General features: G+C 38.2%; 1 protein-coding gene across 1 annotated transcript; it reads left to right on the top strand.

Annotated features, from left to right (window-relative positions):
- The first annotated feature begins 4,355 nt into the window (after window positions 1–4,355).
- Window positions 4,356–12,855, top strand: LOC149933429 (solute carrier family 35 member G1-like). The gene is made up of 4 exons (XM_090157295.1): window positions 4,356–4,518; window positions 5,271–5,399; window positions 9,578–9,865; window positions 12,263–12,855. The coding sequence occupies exons 1-4, from the start codon at window positions 4,356–4,358 to the stop codon at window positions 12,853–12,855; spliced, it is 1,173 nt and encodes a 390-aa protein (XP_090013421.1).
- The last annotated feature ends 2,758 nt before the right edge of the window (window positions 12,856–15,613 follow it).

Here is a 15,613-nt window from a genome sequence, read left to right as displayed (position 1 = left end):
CTTGGTTTTTCAATGGGTTTTCTTTAGAAATTTGGGTCAATTTTCTGTAAAAAAAACCCTTTTAAAGTTTTCTCTATAGAATTATCTGATTGGTTTTTGAGGAAACAAACACTTTTGAACTGGTAAATATAGTTAAATTTCTATAGAATTTACCGAATGTTTTTTGTTTGAAAATATAAATTTTTCAATTTTAAATAGTGGCATTTTTATAGAATGGGCTGATTTGAGTTTAGAAAACACCAATTTTTTACTGTTAATTATAGTAGAAAACCTATAGAATTTACCGAATGTTATTTCAGAAAACATTACAACCCATCGAAAGATGTTCTTAACAATATCTTAGAACACTAAAGGTTTTTATTGGTTATTTTTATAGAAAAACTGTATAGAATATCTATAGTATAACTTTCGAATTTTATTAGAGTTCTTATAGCTTTATTTATAGAATTATATTGGAGTGTGTTAGAGAATTCTTTGAATATTATAATATCCTTTTACGAAAACTTTTAACAGCTGGCAGAGTAGCTCAGATTGACTTGGGGTAGATGCCGCAACAAATAACATCCGAGTGAACCTAATTGAAAGTATTTAGAACACAGATACTACACTTTGGTCTTAACCAAAAGGCCGAGAAGCTAACATTAAGTACGAGATATAAATATTCATAACAAATGATTCAATTTATGCAAACGTTAAAATGCAAAAGAAATAAAACATTACGACGGATGTGGCGAACCGTGGCATCCACATTTCATACGAAATACTAGGCCTGAACAATCTCCTTCGCCGGCTTGATTTTTAAGAAGATCCAAAGTCTATTAGTAATCGAAACGGTTTCAAATATTAAATTAAATTTCACTAAGAAAAACAATTGTTGAAAAACCGGAAACCAAGACTTTCAATTAAGACGAAAGACCGGAGACTTGTTATTAGAACAAAGTGGAAATTAGATATCAGAAACCGTCAGAAGATGATCTTCCTGGCGACCAGACTTTCCGGCAGAGACCTGCAGAACAGACTTTCCATCGGAGACCTGGAGACGAGACCTACCGACGTAGACCTAGTGGCCAGACCTTTTGACGGAGATCTGAATACCCGGAGATCATATCTTTCGGCAAAGACCTGGAGAGTAGTTTTTCCGGCGGCGATTTGGAGACCCAAGTGACCCAATCTTCCAACGGAGACCTTGAGACCATATATTCCGAATGAGACCTTGAGACTTGGATATCATATCTTTCGGTAGAAACCGAAAACTTGTATTCAAAGACTATTATACGCTATGACCGGTAACACTGTGCATAGTCAATTAAATGCACCTTATTTCTGATACACGACAAGCTGCTTAATTACGTAAAGTTGAGGGTATTTTCTTGAAAAGCATCACACTGTCTGCAACATAATAAGTCCCGGGTCTATGCTATTAACTATCGTTTCTTCCGTTAGTTGTGATACATGTAAATAGGCGAATAATGTGTTTAAAGGATGATGCTCATACAGTTTATGCGATGTATATTTCAACAAGCCAAATCTGGAAGCCGCTACCCGGTTAATTATGCTGTTTTCTAAAAATAACAATTGGTAAATCGTGTAGAAATTCCACTAAATTTACAAATGAATAATTGCTGTTTAAAAAAACGGCCAATTCTACAGACATTCCACTATATACCAGTGAAAAACTGGTGTTTTAACAACAAAAAACACAATAAATTCTATAGAAATTGAACTATAATTACCAGTGAAGTTTTTTAAAAACATTTGGTAAATCTATATAAATAACTTTAATAAAAGGTTCAGAAATTAACTCAAATATCGAAAAAAAATCTACTAAAAAGGCAAAGATAAACCATTAAAATGACCTAGGAAAAGTATTAAAAACCAAGGAAAACTATACAGTTAAAACTCTAAATGATCTTTTGTTATAGAAAATTGACCGAAATAGCTAAAGAAAATCTATTAAAAAGCCAAAGATAAACCATTAAAATAACCCAGGAAAAGTATTAAAAACCAAGGAAAACTATGGAGATAAATCTCGGGTTTTCAATAGACATATTTTTGTAAGGGCTTGATGGGGGTAGCTCGAAAACGTATAGAGTACTTTGGGAATAACTATAGATATTTGAAGTTTTTAAAACCATAAACATTTCCCAAAAAAAAATAGTGGTATTTTCTTCGTGTCCCATAGCCTTTCTATAAACCTCTATATATTTCTATAGATTTTCTATACACGATTTTTGTACGGGTGATATAGCTCTATCGGTAGCATGTTCACTTGCGAGCCAGTATCCAGTTTCAGAGTTACAACTTGGTTGTAGATGTACAAATCATCAAGCATGTTTGTGGTAGGCTTGGCCGTATATTGTTGAGAATTGTAGGTTGTGACATTGTGGATGTCAAGTGTGAGGCCGTATAGTGAGAAATCATCGAAGTCATCCGATAATGAGTCGGGGTGTGATGGAGTAGGTATAAAGTAGGAAGGTGCATCGCAAGAAGAATAGGCATCTGGCCTTTCATCAGGTAGCAGGGTGTCTGTGTCAAGAGCAAATGCCTCACATTTGCTGGCCCAGTGACCTAGAGATCCGCAACGAAGACAGGAAAATCTCTTCGCTGGAAATTCATTACGTTGATGTGATTTACCACAGTTATTGCACATAAGTGATCGAAAGTGTGTAGAGGTAGCTTGGGCGTGGATGGGCAAGTGACGTGAAGAAGATTGAGGAGGACGTGCAGTGTTGTAATTTGTATGCTGTTGTTGCCGAGGGAAAGTTGGTTGTTGATAGTCATTACGTGGTTGTGTGCGTTGCGGGGTAGAGAAACGGTGGGAGGATTGGTGACTCGACTCACGATTAAATCGTTGGGGTGGTTGTATGTGAGAACTATGTCGGTTATTGTATTTATGTTGAAGGGCATCGATATGGCTTGTGACTGCTGGTTGACTGATACCCGGAGATTCCATTAACGATGCGTGTGTTTTGGCTAGCTCGTCAGACTGGCTGAGAAGAATGGCTGTATCCAACGTCAGGTTTGGTGTGGCGAGTAAAGTTTTTCGTAGTTTTTCATTGCGTATGCCATAAACTATCATTAGACATAGCAAGGAGTCAGATAGGGTATCAAGAGCACACTCTTGAGCTTTCGTACGGAGATCGAGGAGAAAGTCATTGAATGGTTGAGTTTCAGATTGGCGTGTGTTGAAGAAAACGCAAGTAGAGGAGGTTTTTCTGAGGTGCGTAATATTTGTCAAAAGCATCAAATATTACTTTGAGTGTAAGATTATCACCAGTCTCAGTAATACCCAAAGTTTTGTAGATTTTTCGTCCATTAGAACCAAGAGCATGGAGAAAATGAGCTACTTGAATAGGGACGGGATCCTTAGTAAGTTTCACAGCTGTGGCATAAATGGTAAAACTTTCTTTGTAGTCTTCCCATGCTGTGGCAGGGTCTGGTCCGGGATTAAAATTGTCAAGACACTTGATACTGGCCGTAGTCGAGTGAGTTGATTGTGTCATCTTTCAAGACGCCGAATTTGGCGGGAAACAAGGCTTAGCAGAGAAGGGGAACTTTTGTAACCGAGTGGCAAGTAATTTGGTAAATCTTAGAGAGGAATGGATTCGAATAGAGTTGTCACCATGTTGTATTTACTTAGACTTCATTAAAACTCGAATATAACTTTAGCATTATTCTTTAATACTTTTTTAAACTTCTATCTGATCTTGAGACTGCTTTGTCTCTTTTTATGTACATCTCGTTCTGCCCTCTAGCGAGGGGAATTCTCATTACAATCATATACAACAAGTACTAAAGTTCATATTACTCGTAACAGAAGTGAGGTCATTGATCTCACGCTATGTACAGAAAATTTCGCAGCTCTAATTTATGACTGGCAGGAATCTAGTGAACCGTCATTGTCGGATCACAGACATATTTGCTATGAAGTCCGGATGAAAGTGGTTCAGGTTTATACCGAACTTCACAATCCCAGGCGAACCAATTGGCCTGGTTATAGAGATGATTTAAATTTTCATCTGAAGGATGATAAGCCTAGGCTGTTATCGGTGCTGGATTTCGATTTGGCTGTTGATCGCGTTCAACATGCCATTATCGACTTCTACCACCGCAACTGTCCAGTGAAGTCTACCAACCAGCCAAGGTTAGTTCCTCGGTGGAATCATGAGATTGGCAGACTTCGCAAAGAAACTAGGAGGCTTTTTAACAAAGCTAATAGGTCGGGTGATTGAGTTGCTTATAAGCACACCCTCACTGCCTACCATAAGGCCATCCTTGAGGCAAAGAGGGACTCGTGGATGAATTTCTGTGAGGATATCTCTGAGATTCCCAGTACGGCCAAGTTAATGAAAATTATGGCCAACGATAAGACACTTGAGACTAATCTTGACACTATTAAGTTGAAAGATGGCAGTCATTCTTCGTCGGGTAAGGAGACTCAAATGTTAGATGTTCACTTTCATGACTCCAGAACTACGAATAGCACTGATTCTGATCCCCTTCCCATTAGGATTGCAGGTACCAAAAGGGAAGATTGGGCGGTGGCGAATAGAATTGTCACGCATTCCAGACTTATTTGGGCAATAAAACCTTTTAAGCAATATAAGTCTCCAGGGCTGGATGAGATTATTCCCATTCTTTTGCAGGAGGGCATTGATATTATCTGCCCCATGCTGAGTAGAATCTATAGGGCTTGTATTGCCCTTGGATATATTCCAAGCACCTGGAAACTTTCTAGGGTGATCTTTATTCCGAAGCCAGGGAAATTGAACTATCTCGAGGCTAAAGCCATTAGGCCAATCAGTTTGGCTTCCTTTTTTCTAAAGGTTTTGGAAAAATTGGTAGACAATTATATTAGAGGGGTGATAATTTCTCAAACGCCTCTCTCAACGGCTCAGTATGCCTACTAAAAAGGTAAATCTACTGAGACTGCCCTTCATGGCATAACTAATTGCATTGTTAAAAGCATTACTGTTACACTTTCTAATAAAATATAGTCAAGATTGAACGTATGAATTCAATACTAAGTAATAATTTCAGTAATACTAAAACAAATTGCACATAATTTGGAGTTCTCATAATTATTTTCCCTGATTTCCCTGATTTTTCAGGAAAATTTTCATTTCCCTGACTTTTTTGCTTAAAATAAATTTCACTGATAATTCCAGGTTTTCACTGATTTCCATGTATATATGAACCCTGTATGAGAACAGCCCCAAGTGTTTCTCTAGAAATTATCCTGAACATTCTTATTCATCATCTTTTCATAGAGGAAGCTGCTATGGGAGCCTATAGGTTCAACCTGAATGGTTGGTGGAGGGCAAATATTTGGGAAAATAGCCACACCAAGATTTACCGGGAAATTTCTTGTCAGTTACCTGTCTTCCTAATGGGTTCTGGTATTATGGCTACGAAATTACATTTTAGTAAGCCTTTCAATACCTATTTTACAAGCCGTACGGAGTGGTTTAATCACAAAACCCTCGGGGCCAGAGGAGAAATCGTCTGGTTTACCGATGGGTCTGTGTTGACTTTTGTCTTAAAAAGAAGCTTCATGGCAAAGTTATCCAAAATTATTCGGCTCTCAACCAGTTTCAGGTCTCTTCAAAACTGGTTTATAGCTGTTTGAATCTCCTCTCGGAGCTAGGCACCAAAAATAAAAGTTCAGCTCTATTGGGTTCCTGGCCATCGGGGTTCTATGGTAATGAGAAGGCCGATGCTTTAGCCAAGAAGGGAACAGAGACTGGGTTCTTTGGTCCTGAACCTGCCGTTCCTATCCGCTCTAGCATAGTGCGTGGTCTTATCTCTAATTTTATGACTGACCGTCAACTCAAGCTTTGGCTTGAAATGGATGGCCAAAGGCAGGCTAAAGAGTTTATCTCGGGCCCCTCTAGGCAGAGAGCTATGGAATTTATCTTGGTCTCCAAATCTAATATAAGGTGGGTCTTGGGCTACTAACAGGTCACTGCCTTCTTAACAGACATCTTTACTTGATTGGAATCAATGATGATCCAATCTGTAGGGCAAGTCAGGTTGAGGAGGAAACCGCCTCTCATGTGCTTTGTAGGTGCGATTACTACGTGGCCCAAAGATTCGAGCATCTTGATATGCATCTTGGGTGGTGGAGTGGTTAGCACTTTTGCCTCGCAGCAAAAGGAGCCGGGTTCGATACTAGCTTGTGGCACTGGGTGAAAACTCGGAACAACTTCTTCTGCGTTGTGTTTGAAAGTTATCTCCCCACTGGTTGGCGCGATCTATTGGCATGCAGGGCTTGCCACCACCCTCCTACGCATTGTAACCCGGCCACCTGAATTAATGGCTTCAAAAGTCGCTTGATGGCTTAGGCCTAAGGTGGTGCTTTGGGTATTAGCCTAGCTGATTATAAGATTTTTTTTAAAAAGACCAGAAAAAAAATATTTTTGGCGACCATGCACGAGCCTTGATTAAATAAAGTATTTCCAGATGCTCTTTTCTTATTCTGTTTAGTGTAATAGGCTATTTAGAAATTTAAAGGTAATGGAATATTTTAAATTAAGGACCCTACTGGATTTAAACTGTGAAATTTTAATTTTTCATATATCGCCTGGGCTCGATTTCTTTTAACGAAAAATAAAACTGGCCCAACCCGACCCGGGGTTTTTTTTTTTAGATACACACACATCGTTGTCGACCCGAGGCCTTAGACACCAGCACACACACAATAACTGATTAATCAGGGCGAGATATGTGTAACGGCCACGCCAACGGGGGGATACGTGGGGACAGGGGTGAGGACACCCTTGGCGGAAGTATTCCGACCACCCGTTAGGGGATTAGTGGTCGTCCTCACACGGCCATCCACAAACTCTGCCTCCCGGACGCCTGGGATTACAGGAGTGAGCCACTACTCCCGGCACCCGACCCGGGCTCGATTTCTTTTAAAGAAAAATGAGCCCGACCCGACCCGCTCGTGATTTCTTTCAACAAAAAAAGGCCGGGCCGACCCGACCCAAAAAATAACTTAAACGGGCTAATATTAGACAAAGATATAGTTTTCTCACTAGATATGACTTTTTGAAGTGTAATGCACATTCAGAATTTATCAGTGTGTCAGATAATATGATATTAAATCCATGCGCGCATTGGTAGCGGTAGAGACAGAATGCAACGTGCGAAAATAATCATGTGTTGGCCCGGATAGAACGACGCCAGCGGATTTGTACATTGACGGTTGTTGGTCGTTCACACCACGCGAAACGCGTGTCCGTGTCATATGGATGATTTCTCCGGAAGTGTATTTTAGACTATCGTTCAACAAAATAGAAACAAACGTTATATGTTTTACCAAAATTATTTTTTATTATTTGAAGGTTTTTATTACACTCATTTAATAAAAAATACGAATCTTCATCGATGTGAATGCGGTAAGCTTAAATACTTTGGTTGAAACTATGGTGCTTAAACGGTATTTGGTAGACTCCTAGAATTACGCCTGGGTTATTCTGAGTTATGGCAACTGTCTTTAGGGAATTACCACTGATTAAATTTTGAGATTGGGTGGTTTCTTTTCGCTTGTTCCAGGATTTCGGTGTAGGGTAAAAAGAGTAAGGCTATGACGTAATTTTACTCCGATTTTGTGGTGGCGAATAGTTTGAGTCAGAGTAAAAACGTTTTTCCATAATGGCGGCCTGTGGCCTTTTTAGCAGTTTAATTCTGGTTAGCAGACGACCATATCCGATATACTCCTTGGAATACTCCGGAACAAGGCAATAGTTTATGGGGCGGAGTAATTATCATTCCAGGAACAGGCGAATAAAACGTTTTAGGGTAAAAAGAGTACACTTTTAGTCCGACAACAGGCGAAAAGAAACCACCTACTAATATACCTGATTCTCTTTACCCAGGAACTACAAACTGTCCCAATACGCTCCCCGGAAATCCTGTATAAATTAAAATATCCTTATCGGAAAATATATCAATATCCAAGAATATAACGATCTACGATAGACAGTATATATCCCTAAGGGGACGAGAATACGCTCTGATTTTTAGACCCCATCACAGTCGCTCGGCGATCAACTCCAAGAGTTCGTACCGATGCATCACCGTTTTCACCTTTCCGTAGGCCTTAGGCAAAAATCTCTCATTTACCGACTTTTCGGACCTTCGTAGGCCCTATTATATGGAATCGTAGACCCTAATGTCTCCTAAAATTTTCGTAGGCCCTAGGCACTTTGCCTAGTCTGACTTATGGATAAGGCGGCCCTGTATCGATGCTAGGTCCGCAACTGAATAAAGACGGCAGAACTTAAAAATCGGGAGATTTAAGGTCATTTGAAGCGCTTAGAAGCTTACGTTTGTTCCCACTCTTTCAATAAAAAAAACATTTTGAACAACCGTAATAATCCATACGCCATTTAGCTCTAGGGGTATTCTATAATTGGGAATCTCAAAAAAAGAAAAACGCAACGAGATAATAGTTTCAGATTGAAATGGGTGACCTATTTCGGATTCTCTGAAACTGACATTTGGGGGGTATTCAATGTCAACTTGGCTTATCCGATTTCAACAATCGTTGAACTAGGTCAACGTCATTCGCGGGGTTTTCCCTTGTGTACACTTTTCAATGACTGGCATACAGGTAATAATCAATCGTTGATGACTTTACGGGATAAAGAGGCACATAAAATATAATTTATATTGTAAAATGTCTCTATTTAAAAAGGAAATGGACACCTGGTGGCTAGTGCGTGAAGGAGGCAGTAATAAATAAAATGAAGATTCAAAAGGTAGGTACCCATAAATTTATTTTGAGGGTCAAGGTAGACAATTATTTACAAAATAGGCCAATCTATAAAACAATATCAAAGCGCAGATGAAGCTCCAACTTTCCGTAAAAGTCTGCCACGAATCAGCGAAAGTCGAAAGTCACCAAGGTTATTTTTATGTGACTACGGAATAGTTTATTTAAACCCAATAGAAGAATTCGAGAACTCTTTAGTAGCAGAGCAATTGGCAGCGCAGTTGAAGTTAGCCTTGGACGGTTAGACTACAAGTGAGGCACGACACTTTGCAATAATGGATGCAAAACGATAAAATCATTCCAATTCTCTAGCGTAGTGCAGTACACTATCATGGCCGCCATAATGGATTCAAGATGGCGGATAACAACATATTACACGAATGATACCTATGTAACGTTTTCAAAAACGTAATTAGAACTCCCACGAAAACCTTTTTTGTACACGTAAAATATCCGCCATCTTGGATCAAAATGGAGAGCATTTGGGCATGGAGGCCGAAGATTATCTTCTATGTTTAGTAAATATGTGCAAATGTTTGTGCTTTTATAAAAAAAATAACTATTGTATACGACCCACAAAATTATACCATAAACGAGAGAAGTATTTTTTTTGTGTTATTTTAAAGGTGAATGAAAAGTCGTCGCTGGTATTACATTCAGCCAAGAATGGCCCGAAAGCGAGTACTAAGGACGGTGAGACATCTACGGCCAACGGTACAAAGGCGTCCGAAAGACCTTCGATTTACAATTATAAGGGAATAATTTTCGGGATTCTGTCTGGTTTAAACTTCTCAGTTTGCACTTTAATAGTGAAGACACTGTGTAATGTGTCGAACAATCATCTGGCCGTCGTGAGGTACGCCTTCACCGCCAGTTTCATGTTGCCGTTTGTGGTGTTTGGCGGAAGTAGCGTCGTTCTGGATGGACGCCACACAATCCTTCTTTTGGGAAGAGTTGTCTTTGATACTTTCGGGGTGTTTTTCATGTTTTCAACTATTCAAAGACTTTCGCTGGAAGAATCAACTGTGATCATTTTTAGCAGCCCAGCCCTGATTGCGATTCTTGGAAGAATATTCTTGAAAGGTAATGTTAACGAGTAGTACCGCGAACATATCCAGTAAAAGGTAATGTTGTACGACGAGCCCACACATTAAAAAATAATGTTGAACAGTAGTACAAACAAACCCATAAACAATTGGAATGTTTATCACGGCCGATTTCAGTCTAAAATAATTAGTTAAAGCGTTACTTGCACGATATGTCATCGATTGAATTTAGTATAAAGTTTGTACTTTCTAAGTAAATGAAGGTCTACAGATTCCAAAAATGTTGGTTTATGCCAAAAATATTACATGGTAATTTTTAAATTAAATTTGAAACACAATGTTGGGTTATGCATAGATCTTCTATTTTTGAACTTATCTCTTCTTGGTCTTGGCAGAGCAGCAACATTCTACAGCAAGAGGCATAGAGGTGCAATTCCCACAACCACACCTATGATTGGAATGACAACAGTATTAAACTTATGTCAACTAATAATATTTATAGGAAGATATCTACGTACCAATCATTATTTTGTAAACGTTCATTTAAGGGATCCTCTACCTCTTGATTTTCATTTTCTAATTCCTCATCAGTAAGGGCCAAGGGCTCAAATTGGTAGGGCAAAATACCATGAATTTGACCAACATTTTCTGGACCTAAGCCTATTTCACCTTCAAAATCTATTGAATTTTCTGAACCAGTTTCATCAGTGACTGATGACGCGCTTTCAGAATCAAAATCCGAGTAATAAATTGATTCCTCGCTCGAATCACTCATACTTATCAAGTAAATCTACCGAAAATTGTATCCTAGGCTAAACTGGATGTTAGACAGTTAGAGTAAATCACGTGATTACAATCCAGGATTTTTATTGGGCTCAGAAGTAGTCTTAGTAATCGAATCACAGCAACGGATAATCGTTACGTCATTTTTAACCACTCCTTACGAACTATTTCCAAAAGCCAGCTTTTTCATTAATTATTTTTAATTAATTATATCGCATTTTGTTTAACCAAACTAGGTCCAAATTTACTTTCTTATACCTTAATGATAATTTAGAAAGTGTCAACTTGAAGTTTCTAAATATCGTGCAAGTAACGCTTTAAATAATTCCTCTTGTAGGACAGTCACAATCTGTCCTCGGGTGGCGATAGTCCGTGAGCCAAGTGAAAATTCTAGTTCTATTCGACTATCACTAATATTTTCGGTAAAATGGTCACTGTGTGTAATAAAAACCGAATCTAGCTATTCAAAATGATTATATAATTAGCGAATAAGTAGATAAGTCCATTATGAAAAGGGATAATAAAGCTATAACCTACAAATTTGAAGAAATTAAATAACTTACTAATAACTCGTACCAATAGGTCTTCAAGCAAACAAAAACGCGAATCTCGGATCAAATAGATCTTCGAGTAATAAACTACATAAAAACTAAATAAAATAGCCAGAAATTCCAACGGTAGACCGGTTTCGTTCTATTTGGAACTCATCAGTACCGTGCGGGAAATCTGGCTGGCGACTGTTATATCTAAAAGAGAAACTAAGCCTAAACATTAAAAATTTCAAAATGCATTGCATAGCAACGGAAAGCCGAAAAAGGGGGAGTGTGGTGGAAAATAGTATATACGATAAGGTAAGTTAGAAGAAACCAGCTATGGAATGTGCGAAGGATGATAAAATACGCGAAAAAGTAGATTAGTCCATAATTAAAAGGGATAATATAACTAAATCCTAAACGGTATTGATGAGTTCCAAATAGAACGAAACCGGTCTACCGTTGGAATTTCTGGCTATTTTATTTAGTTTTTATGTAGTTTATTACTCGAAGATCTATTTGATCCGAGATTCGCGTTTTTTGTTTGTTCGAAGACCTATTGGTACGAGTTATTAGTAAGTTTTTTAATTTCTTCAAATTTGTTTAGGATTTAGCTATATTATCCCTTTTAATTATGCACTAATCTACTTTTTCGCGTATTTTACGAGGGGCTAACCACTCTTAGAAAGTCTGTACACCGGATTACGCTTAGATTAGCACTGCCAAAGGCAGGGACTTCAAAGGTTACGCGTAATCCCATTAGTACAGTCAAAGGTACGGCTCTGTACACCGATTACGCGGAGTGATCAGCCCCTCGGTATTTTATCAAATCATCTTCTAATTGACTGAATTTCTTCACCAGTATATGTTTTGTTATGAAATCTACAAATAATGGCGGGTTTTCACTAAGGAAAAGCCGCCAGAACGGATGTAAATTAAATAAAAGACCCCATAGAAAAAAATAGATAACTTATTCGTGAACAATGCACTCGAAAAGTGCCAAATCATTCATGACCATTATCATCCGCTCTGTAAATACTATTAGCTAGTACTTTGCTAAGATGTGGAATGTTTGAGAACACATCCAGTGTGAATATGACCACACATTTTTATTTCAGAAAAATGCAGCGTTACTCTGACCATAAGTATCGTGGTGATGATTGTGGGAGTGTGCTTAGTGGTCAAACTGCCGTATCACCTGACAAGAGAAGCACCCTGGAGTACCACAGAGTTGGAAGGAGTGGCGTACGGAGTTACTTCCATAGTTTGCGTCAGCTGCTTCTACGTCTACACCAGCCTGCTCAACAAAGCGAACGGCAATGTCGTCATGTTCCACACGGCTTGGATGTCGGCCCTTCTCACCTTAGTCATTATCGTCGTCCAAAACGACTTCGAAATCCCATCCTTGGAACACTGGGACTTTCTGTTGATGGTAGGAATAGGATTGGTTAGTTTTTTCGGACAACTGTTCTTGACCAACGCTCTGAGAATGGAAAACGCCGGACCCGTTTCAATCGCTAGATCCGCCGCGGACATTCTGAGTTCCTTCGTTTTTGACTTTGCGCTATTCGACGCCGAAGTAGACTTTTTGAATCTTTCCGGAGCGCTCTTGGTGCTTTTAGGCGGGATTTTAATTAATTTGAGAAAGCTATTGAAGACGCTGCCCGACGACTCGAAGTTGAAGAAGAGATTCAAAATACTCTTGTTATGATGATTATTTCTCTGAAATAAACTACCTTCATTTTGGTGGGCGCTAATACAAATATATGACACTGGTGTTTCTTGATCAAAATGCCCTAACTGGGGCAAGCACGCCGCGACGGCGAGTGTTGTCTTTAAAAGTTTCCGTTAAGGCTGATTTTCACTAGAAAGAAGATGACACGGACATTTGAGTACACACAATTACCCCGAAGTATTACGTTTGAGCAAATTTTTTATTTCATGGAAAATGATAACTTTATCATTCTGTTTATTAAGAATAATATATCAATCACTGGGTCTTTTAACGTAATTAGCGCACCAAGCTAAGAGTAATTTCGCAAAAAAGAAAATGTTATTACATACTTTATCACTCCATTAGGACAATATTTCAATTAAAAGCAGCATTTTCTCAACCACCTAGCGCCTTAAGAACAATCCCAATCACCATGTGAATAATAAATTTCCACTCTTTTTCCAAGATTTTTCAACTATAGTTGAATAATCTTGCTTTTTCTATAAACCTATCCATTGACAAAAGCACCAAAATTAGTACCCCATTAAAGCTAGTTAAGGGTTATTTTTATCACAGAAAAATCAATAGGCCTTTCTATAAATTAACGTGGCCTTCTTGTTTACTTTTTTTTTCTTCTAACTTCTACAATTCTTCCCAATCTCTCCCACTAAAGAGAGCTAATGAATTCGTCCATAGGCTTGACTGCACAATTTCAAGAACAAGTTCGGCAGTCGTAGCGAATTTATGAAAAGGCCTATTACAATCCTTTCATAATAACCATTGATAAAAGTAGAAGTATCACATGAATAGACATTTTTAATGTGCACATAAACAGTGTAGACCACCAAGGATATACACAGCAATTGGAAAATATTTAAAAAATCATATACCTATATAAGGTATAATATCACAATATTTTAACATTCATAAATTACAAAAAAAGGCATTAGCGCTAGTGGTAGGTGGTATCACGGTGGACTACTTGTACCTTCATACGTTCTAGCGTTTTGAGCCTCTTAAGGTCTTCTGACAGGCAATCCTGTTTTCTACTATGCTACTGGTACGCCCTCTAATCTATATAAACAGTAATAATTAATTTATTATAAATAATTTTTTTATAAATTTTAATTATAATACACTAATAAGCTACCGTATTTATAATTTGATAAAATGTATTTTAAAATTTATTAATTATCTACGATACATTTAAATTTAAAATATAGGTGGCGCTCCATTTTTAAATATAAATATTATTTTAACAATAGTTGATTATAGTTCAGAAACTTTACACAGGCCGGCGCTGTACGCGCGAAGTAGAATTTTTCAAATTCTCTAAACGCGGGAGTATAGCTCATAAGCGTCCATCTCTGAGCCAAGTAGTCAACCTGTGTATATATAAACCGTGGTGGTATTCACGAGACGTTTAAACAAGATGGCGGTCATGGTCCGACGTTAGAAGTTAAGGGGATGACACAAGGCTTCGGCGATGCTGATGATGACGCCACGAGAATACTTTCTATAAGATCGACAAATCATGAAACTTCAATTTAAAATTCCCGACCCCGAAAAAGTTGGCTACTGATTGAACTATCGATTGACGTATAATTCGTCATTTTAGGCCTAACGATAGAAGAGTTATGTCAAATAACGCGGCGACAGCGGATTCGTACCATGTGATAATTCACACGTACGTAATGTACTTTGCAAACCACCAATTGCCGGAAATTAAAGCTAAAAATAAGAAACAAATCATTGACTTTAAATTGTTTTTGTTTATTTTTTTACGCGAGGGGAATATCACTCTGTTAATAACAGTGACTTATTACACCTTACGCCAACTTCTTCAGTTCCAAGTTTGACGTCGGTTGTTGCCTACTTTATTATAAGGGCTCGTGCACGCCTCCCGACAAAGAGGGAACTTTTTAACAAAGCAACGAATGGTTTTTTGGTGAACTAAAATGCCATAAATAAATTAAAATCATTCCGCGTGCACGTATCTTATACAGAGTGTTAACTAAAAAACGATACAGGGCCAATAACTCAAAATGTGTTTTATCTTGGAATTTGACATTTTCAGGACACATAGAACGAGCAAGAGGTCACTTGACAACAGACATTTCCATTACCAAATTTTGCTTTTGGCAATCGGTGGTGTGCAACACTTGTGTTTTGACCTCTGGTCCAAAAGAGAGCACCTTTGGTCTATTAACGATGACGCTGATTGTCGCTTTTACGTCAGTATGTCGAATGTGTCGAGCACGATGGTACACTAGAGATATGAAGTCTCCACAGCGAGATGGAAATGGTGATGTAAGAAACATTCATCACCGCTAGTGGCGTAACCGAGCTAGAATAAATAAAAACATCGTCTATTAAATGGACACAGAAACGTTTGAAAGTTGATGGTGGAGCTACAAAATCACGTGTTTTGAGAAGCGGGACAGAGGCGGAGGAGCTACCGGAAATTGGTCCCGATATTTTCCTACAATTCTGTGGAAATTTAAAGATCGTTTGCTCGGTCACTCCTCTGTTATAAAAGACCTCTACCGGTCATAAATTCATAATTTGTTCCGGAATTGTAACTGATTGTTATTGGTGGTTGGAACGCATACCAAAAGTATACAATGTCCACGCGTAATATGAGAAACTAGTTATAAAAAAGCTAGAGTTGTAAGTCGGAAAATGTCCCGTGGAAAATTACCGGGAACTTTTTTCCGAAACATTTTCCATATTTTACCCAAAAAATTAAAATAAA

This window comes from Leiobunum rupestre, chromosome 8 (assembly GCF_980474605.1).
Source record: "Leiobunum rupestre chromosome 8, qqLeiRupe1.1.hap1, whole genome shotgun sequence".
NCBI classification, from domain to species: domain Eukaryota; kingdom Metazoa; phylum Arthropoda; class Arachnida; order Opiliones; family Sclerosomatidae; genus Leiobunum; species Leiobunum rupestre.
Note: the sequence above shows the minus strand (reverse complement) of the source record. Positions and strands in the feature narration are given on the sequence as shown.